Source organism: Thunnus albacares, chromosome 3, assembly GCF_914725855.1.
Source record: "Thunnus albacares chromosome 3, fThuAlb1.1, whole genome shotgun sequence".
Classification (NCBI taxonomy): Eukaryota; Metazoa; Chordata; class Actinopteri; order Scombriformes; family Scombridae; genus Thunnus; species Thunnus albacares.
Genome location: NC_058108.1, coordinates 29,877,543 through 29,902,664, shown reverse-complemented (window position 1 = coordinate 29,902,664; position 25,122 = coordinate 29,877,543). Strand labels below are relative to the sequence as shown.

Sequence of the window (25,122 nt, the reverse complement as noted above, 5' to 3'; positions counted from 1 at the left end):
CTCTGTCTTTTCACTCCTGCTCCATCTCTGTCTGTCGTGCAATCTTCCTGTTATTTCCGTCTTATCTTCTCCCTTCTTTCTACCCTCATTTTCATTATGATACAGTAGTTTGCTCTTCTGATAAACCTCTGGACTTCCATAAATGTTATTGTAGCAATCTCATGTGCAAACAGCTCATCTTAAGCCACGCATTCGTCCACCGTATAGGCTGCGGTGTTTTATTCCACTCTTAAACAATGGAAGAAAAGCAACATACTGGCTTCATTTTGTTCCTGACATGTGTCCCTGTATCATTGTCTGATGTAAAAACAGCCTCTCTGGATTCTGCCCTCTCACTGGCGTGGTGAACCGGGTCGCTTGTGGGCCTCGTGCCCTCCACTTCTGAATAAAAGATGAGCCTGACAGCCCATTGTTGCTGGAGAGTGGTGGTGTTTCTGTGGTTGTCAGTGTCATTATTGTGCTATACTGGTGGCAGCTTGGGTTGTGATTTCGATCAAGATGAGGACAAGGTCAGTAGGCCTGATGAGCAAAAAAGATCTCAGAGTGAAAAAGGTTTCTTCTGCACTGTATGGAGTTATTATCATCTGAAGGATTGTGTATTGCCTCTAGAGTAGGTAACGTAACAATATCTATATTATGTGGCTGTAATTCTGTCCCAATTCATGTATTTGGTCACCATTTATATAGTTCCTCACAAAGTAACAGCATCTACTTTCAGCCTAAAAGCTACAGCTTCTCTCCTCGGCTGTTTTAACAAAATGCAACAGTAAAACTAACATAGTGTCAAATATTTTGCCACTTTTTGTGATTTTCTGTGTTTCTGTTATTGCTTCTCTTCTTATTTTTATCCTTCCAACTGTACATATTTCCTTTAGTCTGTCCATCAGTCCTTCTTTACCCTCGACAAAACCCCAAACCTGCATATATGAAGTTTCCATGAATTAAATTAGGCTAAACTGGACTCCTGTTTGCTAGAACTAAACCTTTATTTTAGATACATATTGTACTGCTAATTAATGCTCCTTTTAAATTGAGTAAAGATTTGAATGCTGGGCTTGTAATTGAGTTTTTTTCTCTCCCACCAGGCTGTTGCTAGTTTTACTCAAGTGAAGGATTTAAGTGCTTCTTTCTAGGGCCGTAGAAACCATAGAGGAAACTGACGCCATATCCTCTGTATTTTAGGAGATTTTGCAACCAGTCATAGTGTGTTTACATGCACATTTGTATCCCAGTTTTATCCTGGTTGTGACCATATTCCAGGATATGGAATTTACAATTTCCCTGTTTACATGGTTGTAACAGCATCCTGGTTTCCGCCTGCAGGTGTGTTTTTATCTCTTAACGTCTCATCCACTTATCTCTGCACCCGGCTGAGTTTCCTCAACAACTGAGAATGAACACAGTTTAGTTTCTGGCTGTCTGGACTTCTCCATCTGATCACCAGCAATGCGACCACACATTTCACAATCTACGTTACCTAGGTCAGACTTTCCCTTTCAGTGTGTCAATCATCATTACATCATTTATCTTCATATTTCTTTGTATTGCTGAGTTTATGATGCACCCATGACATGGTAGAAAATGTTCAGGAACCTGGACATGGGTTTACAAACAACAGTATCCTGGTTTCTGGTACCCCAGCTAGCATACCCTGGTTTCTGAAACCAGGATATGCTGGCTGGTTGGATACTTCAAAGACCTGATACCGCCAGGATATAATCAGTGACTACATCAACTTTTGTTTTGAAATTTGGGGTTTGGCTCCAATATATCATCTGACTGGGTTGTATACGACCTTATATAACCATAATATAATCATGTCTGTTTCATTTTATTGTTTTATTTCATGACCTCAATATTTCTAAAATCCTGGCTACGGCTTTTGTTTTTCCCCACGCTGATGACGGAGACAACTGACAATTTATTTTATTTATAACTGCACAGAAATAACATCATAAAAGTCTTGCAGTAACGCCTTAATAAGTCAATACATGGTGTCAGTTGAAATTTATAAATGGGCAAATACTTCCTTATGAAACTATAGCTGTAAGCTAACTCTGGTGCAACACATCAAAACATTAATGTTTAAAGGGTGGGTTCGCAATTTTTCAAGAACAACAGTCAGGAGCTCATATGAACAGTGAAAGAGGTTGTAATCATTCCTCCTGCTAATACTGACCATTAAAAGATCCCTTTCAAACACACTTACAATGTAAGTGATGATCAGAATCATGATGTGTTTATTAGCCAACTATGCAAGCATACAAAGTATTTGTCTTGGCGCTTGCTATAGTGAAAAGTAGCGGCGCACACAGCTCCAAATCTTGAGCAAAGTATTGGGTGCATGGTTGTAGCAAGGAAATAAGAAGCCTCACGCTGCTTCCTGTCAGTCAGGATGTTAATGATCCATAGACAGAACAAACAGCAAGAATTATTACAGCAAGAAAAACCTGATTCAGTGTTCATTTGGGTACCTGACTATTGTTTTAAGACAGACATGGAAAATTGTGAGCCTGTCCTTTAATACTGTAAATGGTCTCTTATAAATAGCATTAAATAAATAAATAAATAATAATGTCTTACCCACCACAGTATACAGGAAAATAACCTTAACCTCCGGCTAACCTTGAGCATCAATAGTTCACTTTCTCTTACAATCAAAAATCACACCAACTAGCCCTTGACTGTCAATCACTCTCGGTTCACTCTGTCATTGGTTGTTCCGCCTCGCAGTCAGCCAACAGGGGGGCAGCTGGGGGGCGGATACAGAGATCTCAGGTTGGCAGAGGCAACATACCGCCAGTGCTTTCACCCGCTCCTTTGTGAGAGAGGCAGCAGCAGCAGCAGCAACAGTGTGCCGCACCCTTCTGCTCCTCCTGGGACTCACAGCGCGGATCATTGCGCACAGGTAACCACAGCTCAGACTCCCGGAAGCGACGGAAAAGTCAACACAGGTGGTGGAGACTTCTGCTATCAACCAAGTTTGTGGGACGAATTAAGAAAAAAAAGAAAAAGAAAAGCTGGAATGGAGCATCGCTAGAGAGAGAGGAAAAAACATTTTTACTTTTATCTCTGTCGCGTTTTTTCAACTCCCGCTCAGAGCGCGTTGAAAGGTGACCTCAGGTGCGGCCGCGCACTATTTCTCAACTCGACGATTTACTTGATAAACGAGTTCAGGAAACAATAAAAGGTAAGTACAGTTTTTTTTTCTCTCATGTGTTTTAGTTCTTTTTTTGTGTTAAGCCAGAGAGTTTGAAATGTGTGCAGTTGGGATAAAGACAGAGTGGCGGTGGGGGTTTTTTTGTGTTTTTTTTTTTTTTTTGTTCCTCTGCCGGGAGGTGCTAGGGCATCTGCACTGTGTCAGAGTGTCGTGGAGGTAGTCTGGAGTTCATTATAGCCTGAACATCCTCAACACTGTCAGTTGGACCATGCCCTTTCTGAGAAATGTGTAATGCAACCATGCAACTTTTGTCCTGCCTTCTAAGGAGGGTTTTCTTTCAACCATGCAAGATAAAATATACACATTTAATTTCTTGAATCTTCGTTTTGAAGATTACTGTAGAAACGACCCTACATTAGGCAGCACTAAGACGGTATAAAAAAGATCATGCATGAGTCCAGTTTTTGAGCAAAACAGGCAGATAACATGATAAGCTGTTATGGTTCTCATTTTACAGTACAGCTGTTGGTAGCTTTAGTAGAACCTGTACAGTACAGCAGCAGCCCTGCAATAAATCCTGTCTTTGTGAAGGTTGTACTGTGCTGTTGGTGTGTTTACTCAACTCTGTCTGGTTTCTGAGGCTGTAAATAGTACTAATGTGGTATTGGATTGCGGTAAATTAAAAGGTGTTGGGGTGCGACGGAGCATTTTTCATTATCGATCAATTTGCCAATTATTCTACTGATTAATAGTTTTGTCTATAAAATGTCTTGTAGTGTAATGTAATGTCTTAGAGCTCAAGGTTGTGTCTACAAATGTCTTGTTTTGTCTGATCAACAGTTCAAAATCCAAATATATTCAGTTTACTATCATGTATGACACATAAAAGTTTCAAATTCTCACGTTTGAGAAGCTTCAACCAGCAAATATTCAGCATTTATCCTTAAAAAAAATCAAGTCTAAAACAATCATTCAGTTATTAAAGTAGTTGCTGATTTATCTTTTTTTGATTGGCTAATTAGTAGATTCATTTATTTGAACGCTTAAACATCATTAAATCATGAACCATAGCCAATCACATCCAGAGCCCAAGGTGAACTCTTCAAATTGCTTTTTTTTGTCGGACCAATAGTTTAAAACATGAAGGTATTCAGCAATAGCAGCAAATCTTCACATGTGAGAGGCTGGGACCAGTAAATGTTGAGTTCAACAATTGTGTATATATTATTATATGTTTTATATAATCCAAAATGTGGCAGCAGCACCCATTCACAAACCACCAGTTTCCACATCTTGGCACACGTGTCTGGCAAGGTCGCGGGAAGTAGAGGGTGGCACCAGAAGTAGGGGTTCCCCCACTTATCCCTCCTCCCACATTCTTTTCAAGTGGTAAAACACTCTATCCTCACAAATGCCCCTATTTTGCATCATTTACGGTAAAAAGATGTGTCAGTCATTCCTAAGACATGACGTAAAATAAAGCAGACAAACATAAAATGAGAATAATATTTAGATCCAATCAAAGAGGACGTCGTCACACATATCTGATGCATACAGTGTGCATTGCAACCAATACAAATGCTGTGTGTTATATTGTTCAAGTCCGTTTATGATTTATACAGCACATTTCACACAGGGGTAGACTCAATTTGCTTCAAGATAAAAAGCAAAAAAAATAGGTAAAGATCATACATGGCAGAAACATATAAGAAGGTATTACAATAAAAAAGGGAATGAGATAAGAAGGTATCATTATTATTATTATAAAGGGAATAATACTGATTGTAGAATAAAAGTTTTACCTGTTAACCCCGTGCTTTAAACCTAACTAAAAGCTTTCTAAACATATGTTTTCAGTCTGCTTTTAAAAGAAGACACAGTTGTAGCAGACCTTGGTTCATTTGGTAGAGAAAGTTGGATCATAATGACTCAAAGCATCATACAACTGATTCATAATTTATTCTAGATGTAGCGAGATGACCTTTGTTTGATGATCTCAGGGATCTGCCCGGTGACTCAGCTAAGAGCGAAACCATTAGTAGACTTAGAAATACTTCTTATTGTTTTTAAATCAATTCTCTGTTTTACTGTGAGCCAGTGAAGAGAAGTTAAAACAAGAGTGATGTGTTCAGACCTTCTGGTTTTAGTTAATACTCTGGCTGCATCGTTCTGAACGAGCCTATTTATTTATTTAACACCTGCTTTGTCAGTCAGGCAAAAAGTGCATGACAGTAATCTAGCGGACTGGAAATAAACCAGCTTTCCAGAGTCTGACAGACTGTGACAGGAAGCATCTAACTTCAGATATACTTCAGAGGTGATAAAAGGCAGGAGGTATCTGATACGTGCTCCTGGAAGTTGAGATCAGCATCCAAATTCACAGCCAAGCTTTTTGACGCACTCATAAGGTTTTACTAACAGGGGAGATAACAAAGAGTGAATCTGGTGCCTCAAAGCTTTTAGACCTACTAAAACAATCTCTGTTTTTGTGCAAAGCGTTTCCTTTTCGAGTGAAGGTGCTCCCGAAGTTTATCTAGGCTGTCGTAGGCTATGAGTGACATTTTCACAACAGCACGGCAGCTTACATCACAAACACAGCGTTAACATTCCTAACGCCTGCTTGCTGTTACTCAGCCGCAGAAGTGTGTGACTGTCCTGTAGACTCATAGTTTTGGGTAATTGAACAAAATAGCTTCTATCCCACAAGCATGAGTTAGCTGCTTTGTATTATTATCATATTATATTAATTATACCACCACCCGGTGGTGCAAGCAAGCTATAGTTACTCCGCAAGAGTCTATCTACCGCAACACACACACACACATATATATATATATATATATATATATATATATATATATATATATATTTCTACACACACACTTTTTGGCTCCCACACTTCTGAAATGAATCGGGCGTGCCTGGTGTCTGCTGAGATTTGTAATCTTGTTGACTTCTTCTTTGATGAGATGGTATCTGGTTCTGGGATGTCTGCTTGTGTTTAAACATTGAAAGCTTCTTTGGTTAAATGAACAACTTTTTTTTGTTGTTGTTGTAAAAAACACGTTTATATTCCTCAAAGTAAGATAGAAAAGGAATTATTTTAGTATCGTACTGAGAAATTTTGAAATGATGATCTGAAATCAGCGACTACTACAGCGTCAAAGTACCATTCAACTTAATTTTTGCTGACATGGTATCAATAACAACAGAACATTATAAGCGTCTTAAATCGGGCTGTAAGTCACAATTATTTTTGGTATTGATTTGTCTGTATATTTTGTTTTTAATTTTTTGGTCCATAGTTGCCCAAAACTCGAAGATATCTAATTTTAGATGATATAAAACATATAAAAAGCAGCAAATCGTCTTATTTAAGAGGCTTGAACTGGTGAATGTTTGGGATAATTGACTTCACCAATCCTCAATTTTTAAAAATTGTTGATTAAATCTTACTTAATCGAATAATTGTTTCGGCACTATTCACAAACATCGCTTTGCCTGTACTGGATGCTGGTGGATGATCTGAGACAGTTAATATCATGTTTCGTGTTTTAAACAGTTGGCTGTGCTGTTGATTTATAGCTCATAACGTCAACAGTTGATAAGTTCTGTCAAAAGAGATAGAAAACGTCATTCGGGGGTGAGGGGAAGTATTGATGACATAAAACTGAAACCGTCTTATCAAGTTAACATCAGGTCACCCTGCAGCAAACACTGATGGTGTCAATATAAACAGCACTTCAAAAACAGTCTGCTGCAGGGATGTGTTTCTCAGAGATCAGATATAACTGTATTTATTTATTTATTTATTTAAATACATAATCCTAAAACACAGACTGCAGCTTCAGAGCTCTTGTAGAATGATATTTAGCCCTTTTTTTATTCATTTCTTCCAGCGTCTCTAAAGGCTTTGATAGGGAGAAATTAATTTAAAATAGTCACTAATTACAGAAATTCAGATGCATTGTAACAAATCATGATTGTGTTATTCATCAAAATGTATTCTTACAGTTAAAGAAAAGATTCCACAGGAAATGTGTAGTTTCCTCTGTAGTTTTTGTGCAATAGGCTGGTGTATCAACCATATTGGTTTTCTTGTGTTATATGGGAGGGAAAGTGCCCGTGCAAGTGTCTGTGTGATTAAATGGCTAAAGGTAATCATTATGCAGACGACACCAGGTCAGTCCCAGCGTTTACATGTGTGTACTTCACGGCTGGATGGACACGCTTCAGATCAGGCAGTTAATGTGAACAAACACATCCAGAGAGAGAGTGCTTCCGAGGAGGTGAGCAGAATTTCCATTTTTACCTGGATTTAGGCTGTTCAAACAGAACCGAGTGTCTGTCACACACTGCAGCTGCCTCTGTTGCAGTGTGTGTGTGTGTCCGTGTCTGTGTGTGTGTGTGTGTGTGTGTGTGTGGTGTAAATCTTTCCTATTGCAAAGAAGTGCTGTCTCAAGTTGATGTGCCAAGGCTCTTCCTTCAGTGAGAGAGAGAGAGGGGAGGAGGGAGAAGAGACTCGGGTGTGGCTGCTCTGGTAATGACTGGTTTGCATTCAAACTGGTGTTTACTGATTCAGCCCAGTCACACACAAACACAGATATATCATACATGAACACACAGTCATGCAAATGCCAGTCCCACAGAGACACACAGAGTGGAAGAGTCAGTTAGGAACACTTAGTATCCAGCATCAAAGAAGGCAAAACACACTTATACACATTAAGAGCAAGTTTAGGGATTTGTCCAAAGCTTTAATGAGCTATGCTGGAAATGCTGTAATTGGTTAACTCTGATACTGACTTTTTGCATATCTTTTTAAAATCTAAATCATGTTTTATTTGTTTTATTGGGAATTCACTATTAGCTCTGCATCATTAAACAAAAACACTAAAAGCCCTTTATAACTGCGGCCGATTTACCAGTCAATGAACCATCCTGAGGTGGTTTAAAGGAATAGTTTGACATTTTGGGTAACATTAGCTTAGCACAAAGACTGGGAACAGAGAAATAGCTAAACTGGCTTTGTCAAACAGTAATAAAAAAAAAAGGTACCTCCATGGTAAATGGTATCAAAAAAATCTTGTTTGATCCACACAAAAACGGAAGTGTAAAAATGTCAGTGCTCTGCTTTTGCAGGGGTTATGTGCCAGACTCCTGGAAATTAAGTGCTCAAAGCCAAAGTCATTTTTACACTTTGTGTGTGTGTGTGTGTGTGTGTGTTTGTGTTTGTGTTTAATGCATTAAAAAAAAGACAAAACATGTTAATTGGTGAGCTTTAGAGGTGCTGAAAGGCAGATTTTGTTACTTTTGGACAGAGCCAGGCTAGCTGTTTTAAGTCTTTATGCTAAGCTAGCTGGCTGCTGGCTGTGTAGCTTCATCTCATATATGAGAGTGGTATCAATCTTCTCACTTTCCTCTAGAAAGTGATAAGCATATTTCCCATCTTTTTGACCCTATTTAAGTCATGAATAACTTAATATTTAAGAACCAAAACTTTTAGCTTAATGTTTTCAGTGAGACATTTATTAAGTCCTTGGCTAAGACCTACATTAATTAGCCTAAGATAGGTGGATTTTTTATATTTGGACAGAGCCACACTGGCTGTTTCCAGCCTTTATGCTAAGCTAAGGTAACCAGCTGCTGGATTCAGCTATAAATATATAAATAAAAACTTATTTCCCAAAATCTTGAAATATCCTGTTAAGCACCATTTTGTCTGGAAACCTTATGATTGTAAGTCCAATATTTCCTCTCCTCTGAGTTCTGTTTTGCTCTCCACTAACACTTGAGAAAAATGTCCACTCAGCCGCTGAATGCTCCACTTTGTGCACTCGCTTTGTCGCTTTGCCTGTGTCCTCTCTGGTGCTGAGCAGGCAGTGTACATTTGGTTTATAGTTGTTTTTTAGCTGAAACCAGCTAACCGCTGCTGCTGAAAACAGGTGTGATGAGAGCAGGTCTTCTATAGCATTTAAGCTATCAATTTTATTGTGGTAATTCCACATCCTGTTATTGCAGCTGTGTTAACCACAATGTCATTGTCTGGTTTCATCTGTTTCAGTCCCGTTCTTCATTGTATCTTTTCACTTTTTGAGCAGCAGTGAACTCATAAAAAATGGCTTCAGTCTTGATCTTTTATATGTACTGAAGTAAGGCAGTTAGGAGTTAGCTGCACTGAGAAAGAGCTTTGTTGTTCTGTGACCTTTAGCTCAAACGTTACACAGATTCAAATTCACTTGACTGCTTTGCTTGTCTGTTTGCTACTACACTGCAGAAGACGATCAAAGACTGTGCAGAGTTTCCTATACATTGATTTGCGGCGGCCGCCACGTATTGATTTTCTATTTTTGGAGCTCCCTTCCACTCTGACTGTCTTTCTCTCTCACACAAACACATGACAATGGACCTGTCTGTGAATAGCATGATATTACACACTCTGGTACAATAGGTTGCAGCATGCACCTTTTTTAATGTTGGTTCATAGTCCAACAGTAAAACTGAAGAGGAAGAGAAGGGGTTTATATGTGCTTTTCATTAATCTAACATGTCTCTTCGCTTCCCTCACTCGCGTCTGTTCCTCGCGTCTTAGCTCTCAATATGTAGAAATTATAAGTAACAGATTTTAAACTCTAAAGTCTAAACTCAGTTAACAATTTAAACTGTCACTTAATCATTTCTACATAGTGATAGCTGGAAGGAAAACACTGTTTTATTATTTGATTATAGATCTATAGCGGCGTCTGTCTGTCACAGAATAAGACACGAATAGATAATTTAAATCTGTTAATTACTGAAAGAACAGAACTGACAAAAAAGGAGCAATAAAAACAGCTGTAGCCTGCAGAATATGTTTAAATAAAGTATTGCTTATTTAGTTTGTGAAAGTCTGACGTCCTTTTCAGGCTCAGGATGATTTTATAGGAGACATATTATATGATATTATATTTTCCTGAAGGAGCTGAGACGTAGTTGAAATGGAAAAGAGAAAAGAAAAGAGTGTGTTTTTTTTGTGATGGATTCATGATGATTCAGTAATTCTTCTTCTTACTACCTTTTAGCCTCCAGACACACCCTGAAACACAAATATTGTACAGTCAACACTTGATTGATGAAGCACACACTGTTCAACCACAACACACACAAAAGAGAGAGATAAATATCTTTTTCAAAGTTTCTCAATACTAACTGATCCTTACTTTCATGAATATACATGTTTATCATATTGCAAACAAACAGTTTTAACAAAAATAAATTGTTATGTGGACTTGATAAAATCTTTATTTATATCAGGAGCTGTCAGTTGATCCTGACTTTGTCATTGCACGTTTTTCAGGTGGGAAAAAAAGCTCTGACGTTAACGAATCTGTCATCAAACCGGTTATCTCTCCTCACTCTTTCATTAGAAAAGACCAGTTGAAAACATACAGCAGGCATATAGCAGGCTTCTCATGTTTAATGACGGCAGATTAGATCAGATTTAGCTAATTAACATTAATTCTGTTGTGGCTGAAATGAAAAGTTCGGCTGCTTTCTGGTTAATTTGCCATTTTAGGGAGGTATTTTGTGTTAGACTATTTTTTGACTGGTGTTGATGAAGTCACTGTCGATGTGTTTCACCTTATCTTAACCTGCACCCAACCTAGTCTCAACCTCGACCATTTATCTCTGCTGCACCTAATCACAACCAAGACCTAAGCCTTAACTCCAACTGTGGAGGAGGCGCTACATAAAACACAGTCCTAACAGGAGGAAAACACTATTCGAGGGAGGAACGGACTTCGTCACAAGACCTGGTCTAGTAACTTCCTGGTTGCCTGGCAACTGCTCAGAGCTGTTTTAACACTTTGGCTTTTGTACAAATTAAACAAAAGAGATATAGCTATTGATTAGCTCGCTTTAGAGGAGCTGGGAGGCAGATTTTGCTCAGGAGAGAGACAGGTTAGCTTTTTCCCAGTTTCCAAGATAAACGCACTGCTGGCTCTAGCTAAATATTTACTGTACAAAGGTGAGAGTGGTTTCTTCTCATCTAACTCAAGAAAGCTAATATGCATATTTCCCAAAATGTCAATCTATTCGTTTTAAGCAAAAAAAAATCCCAATGAGTCCTATGAGATTTTAGATTTGTGAAAGAGAGTACTGGTACCAGACCAGTACTCACTGTAACTGATGTACTGGTAGAGAAAAGGTATGATTGTGTTTCCCTTTAGTGTGTTGAGATTTGCAGCATGAAGAACTGCAAAGCTGAGGCATAATACTCATGAAAGACAGAAGAAATGTTAGACTTTTTATTTGTGTTCTTAAGCTGTCATTTAAATTCATTTAACCGGAGAAACAGAGATATAAAGATAATTGGAAAAGTGACGTAAACTGTAAAGCAGTAAAAAAAAAAGAGTTCACAGGTTTTTCCTGATGTAGGAAATAGAGCGACTGTGTGTGCGTGCGGCAGTGGTCTGAAAGATTTAAGGTCAGAGGTCGACTGTAGTGGTTGTGCTTGATTGACAGCTTGTGTTTCCGATAGAGACAGGCGTTGAAAAGAAATAGAGAGAAAAAAAGAAAAGGTTTCACTTCCTCGCTGAACAATGTCCGCAAGTTGCCATCTATGTAGTATTCAGACGGTTTCACAAACGCACATTACTGCGTAACACTCCGCCGTACTTTTGTTCAACTTTCCTCAATCGTCTCACATTGTTGCCTGAATCATATCCTTTCTTTTGAGGTGAGTCTCCTCCATCATTTCATTCTCAAGCCTCTAAAGTTCTCACTCTCCCACATTTTTCTGTTTTTGATTTGGCATCGCTCTCCACACACCCTTGGTAGGAGAGTGGGTCACAGAGGCTCCCTCCCTGTGTGTGTGTGTGTGTGTGTGTGGCGCATGTTTGGATTGAGATTGGGTTACATAGCTGGATTGTGTAATTGTGAGGTGTGTCTCCGCTGTAGGGAGCTGCTCTGCTCTTTCCATTGTTGAGAGAGTTGAACTTGGAGTCGACAGTACAGTGCGCGTCGCCGTGCCGTGCTGGCTTTCACAGGAAAAAGGAGAATGTGTGAGGGCAGCGTTGTTTGACTCAAAACGCGCCATGCAGCATGTACAAGTTTACTGTAAATAGAGGAATCAAGCTCGTTGTTTCCGCATCTTGAAATGAAAGTTGCTCTGAGTTGCGGTTTGGTCGTGATTATATCTTCACTGTCATAACACCTCACATGTTCCTGTTTTGACTTGTATGTTTAGGTTAAAGTTGATCATTGGGTTTAGTAGTAGTAGTAGATTGTAGTAATGGCTGCTGTTGCTGCTAACCAAGATTTTCTGGTTTAAGATGGAAATTCTTTAACATGTCAGTTTTGTAAGTTAAATACATTATGTTTCTCTTTTTTGCAAACATATTTTTTCAAAAACAACAACAAAAAACTGTAAAAACATCTTCAGCAGGCTGCATTTACTTATATTATTATGTAGTCTTCAGACCATTGAGGTGCGACTGAGTTCACTCAGTTCAGTGTTAAAACAGATGACACATCTTTTCTCAGCAACAACTTACTTTACTGACAATGAAACTAAAAAAAAAAAAGTCAGCAGAATGTTTTTCCATTATTGATTAATCTACATCTGTTTTCCATATGAATCATTTGGTCAATTAAACACAAAACAGTGAAAAAGTCACAGTTTCCCGGATGATCTGATTCAAATGTCTAGTTTTGTCTGACCAAAGATATTCAATTATGATGTAAGATGAGACAAAGCAGCAAGTTCTCCCACTTGAGAAGGAATCATTAAATATTTGGCATTTTTCTTTGAGAAATAACTTTTGACAATCAATCGAACATCAAAATGTTTAAAGATTAATTTTCTGTCGGCATATTAATCAAATAATTATCAGTTCTAATCAACTTTCAGCAGAATTATGTTGTGATTTAGCAAATTTTACTATCTAACAAAGTTTTTCACATATGAACAGTAATTTGTTCCTGAAGGCTGGGAAACAGCTCATTGCTTTGACCATTAATTTAGAAAAAAAAAAAAAAAATTGCATGCATTTTGCTAATCAGTATATATCGATCGACATTACCTCTCAGATGGTTTGATGTTCACTAGTGTCTTTTGTTTCTACTGATGGGACAATAATAGATGAAAGTGACGGCATTTTGCTAGAAACTGAAGTTAGTTGCTCGACATGACATTCATCTGCAGATATTTTGATAATTGATTAATCGTTTGAGTAATTTTGCAAGTAAAAAGGCCAAACATTCTTTGTTTCCAGCTTCTCACATGTGAGGATTTGCTGCTTTTCTTTAGTTATGTGATTAGTAAACTGGATATCTTTGGGTTTTAACTGTTGGGTGGAAAAAAACAAGCAATTTAAAAACGTCCTGGATATTGTGTTGGGAATTTTTCATATTTATTAATTCATATTCAGAATTTAAAAAATATTTTGCAAATTAATCGATAATAGAAATAATTGCAGCTTGAGACAAATACCGGTCTACTGGTGAACCTTTGCACGCTCGTTGCAAGGCTCGTGTCTGATACACGTTCGTACTGATTAGTTAATAAGTTTGGCTGGACTGTGGTGGCTTAATTGGTTGGTTGAGTGAAATTAATGTCAATTAGTCGATCAGCAGACAATCTGCAATAATGTTTTCTAAATAATCAATTAATTGTTACAGTCATTTATCATGCAAAAATGCCAAACAGTCACTGGTTCTTACTGAAAAAAAAAAAGATCAATGTGTAAATCTGTACTGTTGGTTTATAAACTGTTCCTTCAGATTCATAATCTGTGCCCTCAAATTACTAATTAAATTCCAATTTTGAATAGTTCCATATATGTATATGTATATTACATAATTAAAAAATACACACTGTATATGAAAGCATATAAGTAGTAATTTACTGTAAAAATAATCTACTGGTTAATGAATTTAAATTTTAGTCACTGCCATAATTGTTGTAGTTTTAATCAGCTTAAACATATACGATTCACACAATTATGTTCTGAAAATTGCAATTTGCATACATTTATGTTGGTAATATCATAAATTGGATTTAGAGCTGCAAAGATTAGTCGATTAATCAATTGACAGAATATTAGTCCCCAACTATTTTGATACTCAATGAATCATTTTGAGTCTTTTTTTTTTAAGAGAAAATGTCTAAATTCTCTGATTCCAGCTTCTCAAATGTGAATATTTTCTGGTTATTTAGTCTTTTATGGGTCGTGGACTATAGTTTGGGACAAAAAGACATTTGAGGACGTCACTTTTGATTTTGGGAAACTGAGATTGACATTTTTCACCATTTTCTGACATTTTATAGGCCAAACGGCTAATTGATTAATCGAGAAAATAATGGACAGATTAATCAATAATGAAAATAATTTAGTTGTTTATTACCCACATTTTAAACATAACGTTCAACAGGGTATTTTAGAAGGGACAAAACGCCTCAGCACATTGATTCATCATGAATAGTTGTTGTTTGTCGTCTTAAAGTAATAATTAATTTCTCCACAGATAGACGTGGATCCAAAGTCCCACACCGCCTCACAGTAAAGGCCTGAAACTTCTAACTGGATCCTTCCAGTCCTCATCTGTGCAGCTGATGGCATGTCGATCTCCAACCCACCAGAGAGGGCGAGTCTGAATGGCACCCTAGTCCTTCCCGTCATCTTCCTGTCTGAAAGGCCGCTCTCTGCTCCAACTTCACCAACTCTTCTCTGATCCCACATCCACCAGACATCTCAACATGGGTGTACAGACTCACAACCCAGACGCATGCTACGACAACCGGACTGTCAAATTTTTCTATGAGGAGAGTGGCAAGAACATCAGCGACCACTGGCGTCGGCGTGACTATGTGATCGTCACTCTGGGCATGACGGTCTGCTTCATTGTCATCTTTTCCAACCTTTTGGTCATAGGGGCCATTTTAAAAAACAGACGCTTTCACTTTCCCATCTATTACCTGTTGGGTAACCTGGCCTTGGCAGACCTCTTCTCAGGTACCAAGTTTATTAATACTTTTGTCATTTTACTTCATGTGCTTCTAGGTTATTATTGTAACTACTAGTACTATAAATTATATAAATATACTATCTAGGTTAAAGGGCAAAATCTCACCTCTAACAGATGAACAATACAGGAAATGTCTTCTGACTGCACTGTGAATCTTTATAGTCGTTTCTTTTTAGTCAGCTTCCTGTCTTTAGGAACAGGGGCTGTTTACAAGGTTAATAATAAAGGTGAGTGAAGGATAGGTTTACAGTTTTTCAAGTCCATCCTTAAACAATAGTCAAGTGACCTAATTAACACTGATACATGTTTTTCTTGCTATAATCATTCTTCCTGTTCATACTGGCTATTAAGAGATCCTCTCACACAAGCCTCCTTTTGTGCAAAAATGTATTTAAAAACACATGTCCCTGATTAATTTCAATGGGATCACTGTGTAGAGGGCATGCCAGGCGTTGGCCAATCAAATACCTGCATGCTGACATTTCTCAAAGATTACTTCATAGTATGAATGGAATAATTCTACTGGTTGCCTTGCGATCATTGCAACAGAGAATGCAATTATTGTCTTTTTATTATTGTAAAATGCGGTTTTTATGCTACAGTATTGTAAACTATTGTCTAGTAGTCTGGTGTCTGATGAGCCTTTTAAACTCATTGGTTTATTATTCAACCTGGACTTCCTTGTTTCACCAGTACCCAAAGTAACATGCCTCCACCAACACCGCAGCAGGCCTTTTTTTTTTTTTTTTTTTTTTTTTTTTTTTGGTGCTATTGTTAGTCTGAAAAACTGACACCTATAGCAGTAATCGGAAACAGTAGGCAGTTTACTGTAGTCAACGCTGCCAATGTGTGAACCTGCAAAGAAAAGAAAAGTGGTTGTGTGATTTGAGACTTTTCATAAGCTGCCTTTGCCATAAAGAGGTCAGGACCTGCTTCTCTCAAAATAAGGGAAATACATCTATAATGCTGAGGGTTTAATATGTCAGATTTTTGTGCTGGTTTTTAATAAATATTTTCATAAGTACACACCAAATTTTACATTATCACTTGGAGCTTCTGTTTCTGCAGCCATGGCTGTGGGTGCATGTTAATGGTTTTCTCAAAAGTGAAATTAGTGACTAAAAGTGACACTAAAAGCACCACAGATTATTTACCTACTCTTCCAGCTGAGCTTGTACTGATCCCATAGACATTCAGGAGCTGTGCTAAAAATGGCAAATCTCCCAATTCATCATATTCACAATGCATTGCATGCAAAGACTTGAAACAGACATGTCTTGATAGGTAGGACAGCAATCTCTAAAACTCAAATTACTCCTTGAAGGCAGCACAATACATAATATGCATAACGCATCCTGTAGCTTGTTTCTTTGTTTCTAATGTTTCTTTGTAATGAAACCCCAACTTTCCTCTTCCCAGGTGTCTCCTACCTCCACTTGATGTTTCATACTGGTCCCTGGACCATTAAACTGTCCATTAAACAGTGGTTTGTGCGACAGGGGCTGATAGACACCAGCCTGACAGCCTCTGTCCTCAACCTCCTGGCGGTGGCTGTGGAGCGTCACCAAACCATCTTCAACATGCAGCTCCACAGTAAGATGAGCACCCGGCGTGTTTTCATCATCATGCTGTTTATCTGGGTGGTGGCAATAATCATGGGCCTGGTTCCCACCATGGGCTGGCACTGCCTGTGCGACCTGGAAAACTGCTCCACCATGGCGCCGATGTACAGCCGCAGCTACCTGGTGTTCTGGGCCGTCCTCAACCTGTTGACCTTCTCCATCATGTTGGCCGTCTACACCAGGATCTTCCTCTACGTGAGGCACAAGAGTAAGCAGATGTCGCAGCACACCACCCAGATGAGACACAGAGAGACGGTGTTCAACCTGATGAAGACTGTCTCCATGATCCTGGGTGAGGCAACACACTCACTACTACAATAAACCAAACATTTACCCAAAAACTGACATTACAGATCTCTTACCAAGGTCATCTTGGTACAGAAAATGAATTCCTTCAGACTAGATGGCATTTGTAGCCAACCGCTTCATTGCACTTGAAAGTACAAACAGCCTATCACTGTCAGTCAGTGTGTGCTTTTGTCCTTTTTGTGTGGGTTCATTCATAACACATAAAGACAATTTGTTGCTCCGCCTAGCAGTTTTAAGTACTATAATTAGCCATAAGTGTAGAGAAAACAACTAAAATATCAAAGAAATTGCAGCTGGTGAAGCAAGTGCAGAGGAGGAACAGCTGGTACAGAAAAAAGAGACCAAACCAACAATGAACTGATCTACTTACAAGTATTGTGTGTGAGTGTGTATCTAAAGTCTGAAACATCTTATTATTTTGTGCCATAGATCTCCGTTGTTGCCCAAAAACTATTGACGTAGTTCCGTTTACAGAGCTTCGCTAGCTTGTTGTGCTACATATCACACCCTCTTGACTTTGTACTGAAGTTCTTTGAGAAATTTACAATGTAGTACAAAGTCAAGAGGTTGTGATATGCAGCACAACAAGCTAGCGAAGCTCTGTAATCAGACCAGCATCCCAGTGCATGCACAGTGGCGTCCACACTTTACACAGAACTACTCTCTGGAGATTGAAAATGCGATCACTGTTATTAGTCTTTGGAGCCATTTCTAAATAAACTAACAAGCCTGTACTCTTTGTGGTGAAGGAACATGTCACCAAGTGCAACGATGTGGCTCATTTATGTGTTTTTAATAGTTTCTGGACAACAACGGAGCTCTGCGGCACAGAGCAATAAGTTATATCAGGCTTTGGCTTTAGATGCGCACACAATACTAGGAAGTAGAATCATTTCATTGTTGGTTTGGCTCTGTACATGAGGTTTGTTGACAATAAGAAAAATATAGAAAATCACCAGCCTTATCCATTAAAATGAGAGTGGTATTTGTTTCAAACTCCAAAACTCAGCTAAAGAAGCAGATTTGAAAAGTGGTTTTCAGTTATATTGTTGCTCAGCGTACAAGAGATACAGGCAGTTCTCAGGGAAATTCTCGCCTAAATCTCCACATAGTCACTCAGATCTCTCAAATCTATGCACCCTCATAAGCTGTTATGCAGGCTCTTCTCTTAGCTTGTCTGTACATGTTAAACTAGACGCTACTCCCCCCCCCCCCCCCCTCACCCACACCCACACACACACACATCCCCCTCACTCCTCTCCTCCTCCTGCTGATTCCTCTTGTTTTCTGTTGAACTGGCCGCACACTCTCTCTCTCTCTCTCTCTCCTCTGCTCTGTTGCCCATCCTCCCCTGCCTCTGCTCTCTCGCATTTTGAACTTTGGATTAAATTCCTCAAGTTTTAAAAACGTTACACGTCTTTCTCCCGTCGCTCAGCAGCCAGTATTCAGCACCTCTGGCATGTGAGGAGGTTCGAGGAAAACCCTGAGCATGCCCTGACAAGGACCTGCATACTTCAGTTACTGTGACAGAAAACAGTCTTCTCTCATGCCCATATGACACACACATGTGTACGTGCATGGGTGTGTATTCTTGTACTTTGTACTAAACTACTGTTTATGAGTTTTTGACCTTGAGAGAGAAGACATTCTGGTTTATACTCATGTCTTCACATAGCTATGTGAGGATTAAGACATGTAGTGTAAACACGTGTGACAGTTAAGGTTATGGTCAGGAGCTAGGGAATGCGATTCATATTGTGTGTGTGTGTGTGTGTGTGTTACCATGTCATTTTCACATTTACATCTGTAGCTTGTATGTGTGCATATATTAGTGCTGAACGTGCTGTGAATGTGTGTACAAAATGAATTCCTGAGCTGCCTAATCGAGTATTATGATAATGAAATCTGATAATACAGACTAAACCCAGTGCACATACTGACATGTTATGTATCTGTGTGTGTGTGTGTGTGTGTGTGTGTGCGTGCGTGTGTGCGTGTGTGTGTGTGTGTGTGTGTGTGTGTGTGTGTGCGTGCATGCGTGCGTGTGCGCGTGCATGCGCATTGTCTAGAGAGGAATTTACAGTACATTCCCTTTATCCCTTAGCTACCCCCTACTTCTTCACATTCTTCACCACTGCCTGTCTGCTCATTTTCTTTCCTCTAGTTCCTCCTTCTTTATCTGCCACTTTCCACACCTTTTTTATATTTTTTATTCTCAACGTTATAGCAAATCTGACCTTATGTACCCTTGATCTCCCTCTCCCTCCCCGCCACCACTCTCTCGATTCCTCCCTCTACAGGCTGTTTTGTGATCTGCTGGACGCCCGGCCTGGTCGTGCTGCTGCTCGACGGTCTGGGCTGCGACAAGTGTAAAGTGCTGCGCTACGAGAAGTACTGCCTGGTGCTGGCCGAGTGCAACTCCCTCGTCAACCCCATCATCTACTCTTTCAGGGACAAAGACATGAGGAGGACCTTCAAAGAGATCCTGTGCTTCCTGTGCCGGCGGGGCGGCGACCCCGAAGGCATCTCTGGAGTTCATTTTAACACCCTGGACCACGAGGTACTGTCCGAGAGCAATGGAGCCCATGACAGCAATCACAAACAAAACAACCACTCATACTAAGGACCGTTAGCAGTACAACCCTGAAACCACACTGACTGTAGACTGATTAAATGGTTTGAAAGCTACGCAGTGACAAACTGACAACTTGGATGACTTAACAGCTTAATGTTACATTTGAATGTGGCTCATTATTTTCAGTTTTACTTATAAAATAAAAGTAAAAACTTCCAGTTGCAAATTATTAGATTTAAAAAAATACCATTTGCAGTAACCGCTCTGTAACCAGGTCTTTTTTTTAAATGACTTTTTCCATATTTAAAGGGAATTTGGTTCGTAATCAGAAGCTCTGTTTTCTCTCTGATTTCCTCTTTGGTCTCTATTTTACTTTTTATTTCTATTTTTTAGATTTAAAGTCAGCGATGTCTTGCAGAAGGAACTCATCTAAACTCATCTGCTTGTTTTTTTTTTTTTTTTTTTTTGTGAAAATCCTTAAAAAAAAACGAAAATGATGAGCCTCACAAATGAAAAAAAGGTCCGCACATGTTCGTTATTACCGTGATCTGTCACAAGCAAAACCATCCTTGACATAACAGATTCATCATTAGATACAAATGTGGTGATTCATTATTTGAAAGTTGCCGGTTTGTTTGTGTGGTTTGTGTTCTAATTGCCCGCTTTAACCAAATGTAAACAAAACACGCTTCAGCTTTTTCCGGCCCTCTGTCGGTGCATTAACTCTCAAGTTCAGCAGTATCACTGTGTTTACTGGAGAATATTTAACTGTTAATTAATGTCGCACTTCGTCAGCCTGCAGTCGATACTTATTTGACAGCGCTGCGCGGAGGATGTGGAACTCTGTGCTGCCTAGAAAGCGCTCAGTAGGATTTCTGTAAGCGCTGCCCGTTGCAAAAAGCCGCATCCTCTCCTCACATATGTGGCTACAGCGAATGCATCGCATCTGCATCTTCCTCTCACACAATACTAACCACTTAGACTATATACGTGCCATTTGAACACAACAGTTGTGTACGTGTGCAACTTTCATATGAAAATTAAAAAAAAAAACATTTGAATTTATTTACATCCAGTAAATACAAGAAGCGTTCACACACCGAAAACAAGCCAGAATGATCTTTTTTAATTCTATAGTTTCAGTGAAGGAGAAAAAACTGCACAGATGTTTAGGTCATGTCTTTTTCAGCGCATAATAGTCGTTTAACTCCAGCGTTTACTCTTTTTTTTTTTAACCTGTCACCATTAATGAGTGTCATCAATTCATAACCAGCAGGTGTGTCAGACGGCTACCTCTGGATAGATAGATGTCGCACTGATAGGTCCGCTTACGGTTACAACATTAAATCTTGTTACTATTGAAGCTGAACGACTATAACACTATTTACTCTCCTGTCCTGAAAAACTAAACAGAAAAAAATAAGTTTGGGTGTGCAAACTCTTTTTTTGCTTGCTGAACTTTAACTGTAGTTACACACACCCAAACACTCTGTTTTTGGTTAAGCATGATGTTTTTTTTTCCCCCTCTTACTTCATATGTGTGGAATTATATTTGTGTCTCTGTCCTGAGCACAGAAACATATTTTTTTTTTGCCCCCACATAAGTTTTTATTTTGTGGAAAAATGATTTAATTGGAGCAAACAAAAAATCATTTCTGTTTTGGATCAATTTGTTACATACATCCACAATAGTAGTTTCAACCTGACAGTGTTATAATACACCACAGTTTCAGCCAGAAGTTGTAGCGGGTAATTTCTAATCGGCTGTTTTGTCTCCGGTCCAGTGGTTAGTATGAGTATCTGTCTTGCCTGATAATGTTACACAAAGAAGAATTTGTGTGTTCAAAAAAAAAAAAAAAAAAAAAATCTCAAAATGTGCTGTTGCATGCTCAGAATCGTGACACAAATATAAGTCCGTACATATGAACATCCATCCAGCCAGGATGTCAAACTTTCCGTCCGGCAGACTTTTAGAAAGACATACAGGAATGACCTCGTTTAAACTCTTAAAAACCTCGTAAACCGAGACCTGAACCGTCACGCTGCCTCGTACTATAAACCAGTTTCTTATTTAGAATTACCCAAATGCCTGGAAATAGCGTCGACTTATCCAATAATTATTTAGTTTCTACTAAGCACAACGTTTGTATGTTCTTCGTGCTGTTTGCGCTAATGTGTGTGTGTGTGTGTGTGTGTGTGCATGTGTGTGTGTAGAGTCTTAAACCAGTCCAGATGTGTGCTGGTGGTTAGAGTGGGTCATGCTCCCTGCCATGTTTCCTCTGACGTGTTACTCTGGCATGTGTGTATGTTGGAGGCATGCACTCTGTCATTCTCGCACACGCAGCCTAGTTACTCTGTTATTGCTGCTAGCAGGAAGTGCAGTCTTGAGTGTGTACTTTTGTGTGATGTGGTGTGCGTGTGTGTGCACATGCATATGTGAATGTGTATACTGAGCGACTTTTAGATTAGTTAGTAGGCCAGAGGCGAGGGAAGGCAGACATGAGGTAGTGAGGACATATTTGCATTTTTCCCTCACCTTGTGATTTGATAGTAAAATATCCACTGACTCCCACAATTTAAAGTTAAACATTTATTGATAATAGCAAATCATTACTTATAACTACTTCTAACGGGAATGGCAATACAAGGAGCTATTAAAGGGATAACAGCATATTCAGATTATATTCTTTGTCTTCAGATTCTTCATATTATAAGCTTACTGTTGTTATTGTTTTCACAGTGCAAAAACATTATTATATTACTCTGGGTTTATTTTTGTACAAACATTGTTACAACTAAAATAAATAAATGCATAAATCTGCCAACATCTGTGATTTGTTTGGTCATGTCTGTCTGCTTTGTCTGCTTCGCTCGCTGTGATAACCGGTGAAATTTACATTTCTGAAAAACACTGTCAGCGGGATAAACATGATTTTCAGTCTCTCAACTCATTTCACTCCTTTTGATAGTTTGGATATGACTAACCCGTTTTCTCCTTCCTTTCACCTTCTCCTGCCTGAACCTAATCCCCCCCCCCCTCCCCCACCCATTCCCTCCACCCCCACCCTCCTGATTCTTTACCTCACTTCAACTCTCCCCACATCTTCTCCTCTGTCTGTAGAACGATAAGTCTCGTACCGCCGACCCCGTAGAGAGGAGCAACGGGACGCTTCTCACCCGAGCAGGCTCGAAAGACATCCTGCCCTCTTCAGAAAAGTGGAATTAACTCAAACAACGATAAACTTTAAACAGTCACTCAATGATGTGCATAAACACACTTCACTCTGCAGTCTGTTGATGTGTGTATGCACCGGTAAACATGCCTTAAGACCCTTTTTTTCCCTCAGAGAAGGTGGAAATATTTATTCCTTTTAAAATGTTGGATTTTACCTTTTCTGCAAGCAGACAAGATTCGGCCTGTTGTGTCTCTTAAAGGGATATTTCACATCTTTAGGGAACATGACGGTGGACTTTTCTTCTAAATGGTTAATTTGCGCTCCATCATTGACCTTCAGCAGACGTAAGGAGCCAAACCCCCCATTGCTGGACCAGTTACACAACACTGAGGACATTGGAGGGCGAATTTCCTGTTTATACATAAACGATCTGCCAGTTTCACCCAAACAGACGGAGGTGGAAGAGGCAGCGCTAATGGCTGCTGAACAACTGGAACATGCCGACAACTCATGGAAAAAATGACAATGAAAATGTGCGGACAGTCGCGCAGCAGAATAACAGGCCCTGCCTCGAATGTTTTTTTTTTTTTTTGTAAAATCCTCATGATGGCTTAATGTATGGAATCACTGTAAATGTGATGTGTCCAAGCTAATCTGCACCTAAGACATGAGTTGCACTCAAAGGCCACTAGAGCTCGATACCACTCTGTACTGTATAAAGGGTTATAAGTTGCAACTAATAAACCTGTTAACACTTTAATAAATCATTTACATTTTTTATTAGCAATATGTTGGTCGCCAGGTTGTGAAAAATGTAATTTAACCTGCTTTGTGTTTTTTTAATTAGCTCTTTAATTGCTGTAGGAATAATTTGAAAACTTACAGAGCTTACATTACTTATTATTCACTGCTGCTGCTTTTTGCTACTCATATGGTCCAACCACCTGTTTTAAGCTCTATTCAGTGATGGTTTTGGCCTCCTGCTTGTGCCATGTAGGTACCTTTTTGGTTCCAAGTTGTGTTCAATGTTTGGACCCCAATATATCTGCTTGTAGTTCTATTTTTACCCTTTTGTACAACTTACTTTTAATGACTTATCATTAGAAGTAAGATTTGTTGGATTATTTGATTTTAAAGTTATTACCAAATTAATAAGCTGCAGACCTGATGGATTATTGAACTGAAAGACGCCTTTTAATAGAGATTCCCTACATTTGCAACTGCAAATTTAATTGCTTACTGTTAAACTCATGACCTTTTTTATAGGCTCACAGTAAGAAAAGACAAAGCACATTGTGCCGGAGGAGGATAAACTCCAACCAAATACATTTGTTACAACCTGACAACTCAAAAGTTGTTCTCATTAATGGCTCGTTACGAATCTAAAAGCTTAAGTAAACAATTTATTAGCATTTATAAAGCCGTAGGTAGAATTTACACACCTAAAATGTTTATTCTCCATTTGTTCGTTAACAACTCTGGTTGGATTGTTACACAAATTTTAAATGTAGGATATTTACAGTTTTTACCTCAATATTTCATAATAATCATAAGTGTATGACACAGGTGTCGGTTAACTCTCTGCCCCATTAAAAACTGAGAGGGACACAAATCTCCAGTCCTGCATGACTCACATTTCCGTCATTGTACTTTTTCTCATGAAACCAAAGAGAATATACTGACAAATAGCTTTATGATCAAGATCCTGTTTGCGTCAGCAGTGTCGGTTAAAAACCCCCCGCTGTGCTTAAAGCTCATTTTTATTTTCAACAGATTTAAGCAGTTTGCTGTGAGCTCCTCCTTAATATTTAATGATTGATTTTTTTTTTTTTTTTTTTTGCTCACACTGCCTGATGTAAATTGTCTCTATGAAGGAATGAACAAACAATACTCCTTTGTGAATAGTTTGTGATGTAAAGCTTTATTTATTATCACATTGTGACAGTAGATATAATGTACAGTATTTAGTGCAATTAAGTCATAAAGGGAAATAATTTTTCATTAAGTTAATATCCAGAAATTCTTTTTTTTTTTTTTTTTTAATGCTACCTTTTTGTTAAGCATGACTGAGCGTACAGGACAAGTGTGAGTTAAAGCCGGAGGATAAATATAGTGCAGCTGATTGGTGTTTTGTATTTTGTTGAGTAAAACTGACAGAGATTTTAATAGGAAAAAAAATGTAACTTTCAGTTTCCTGTGTCTTGTTTTCAGCCATGATAATCTGCTCTCAGTAACTGACAATGACGTCATTAAAAACTTTGAAAACATGTA

At 38.7% G+C, this 25,122-nt stretch overlaps 1 protein-coding gene across 1 annotated transcript; it reads left to right on the top strand.

The window, feature by feature from the left end:
- Positions 1-2,799: 2,799 nt before the first annotated feature.
- Positions 2,800-25,122, top strand: lpar2b (lysophosphatidic acid receptor 2b). Its single transcript, XM_044347620.1, has 5 exons — positions 2,800-3,190; positions 14,669-15,156; positions 16,589-17,083; positions 19,401-19,660; positions 22,797-25,122. Exons 2-5 carry the CDS (start codon positions 14,901-14,903, stop codon positions 22,899-22,901), a joined length of 1,116 nt encoding a protein of 371 aa, XP_044203555.1. The 5' UTR covers positions 2,800-3,190; positions 14,669-14,900; the 3' UTR covers positions 22,902-25,122.

What these genes read in the sequence shown, in the direction of transcription:
- lpar2b (XM_044347620.1), top strand. Translation starts at nt 14,901, where the DNA reads ATGGGTGTACAGACTCACAACCCAGACGCATGCTACGACAACCGGACT. An exon ending in GACTGTCTCCATGATCCTGG is followed by an intron (nt 17,084 to 19,400) that starts GTGAGGCAACAC and finishes CTCCCTCTACAG; the next exon opens with GCTGTTTTGTGATCTGCTGG. An exon ending in TTAACACCCTGGACCACGAG is followed by an intron (nt 19,661 to 22,796) that starts GTACTGTCCGAG and finishes CTCTGTCTGTAG; the next exon opens with AACGATAAGTCTCGTACCGC.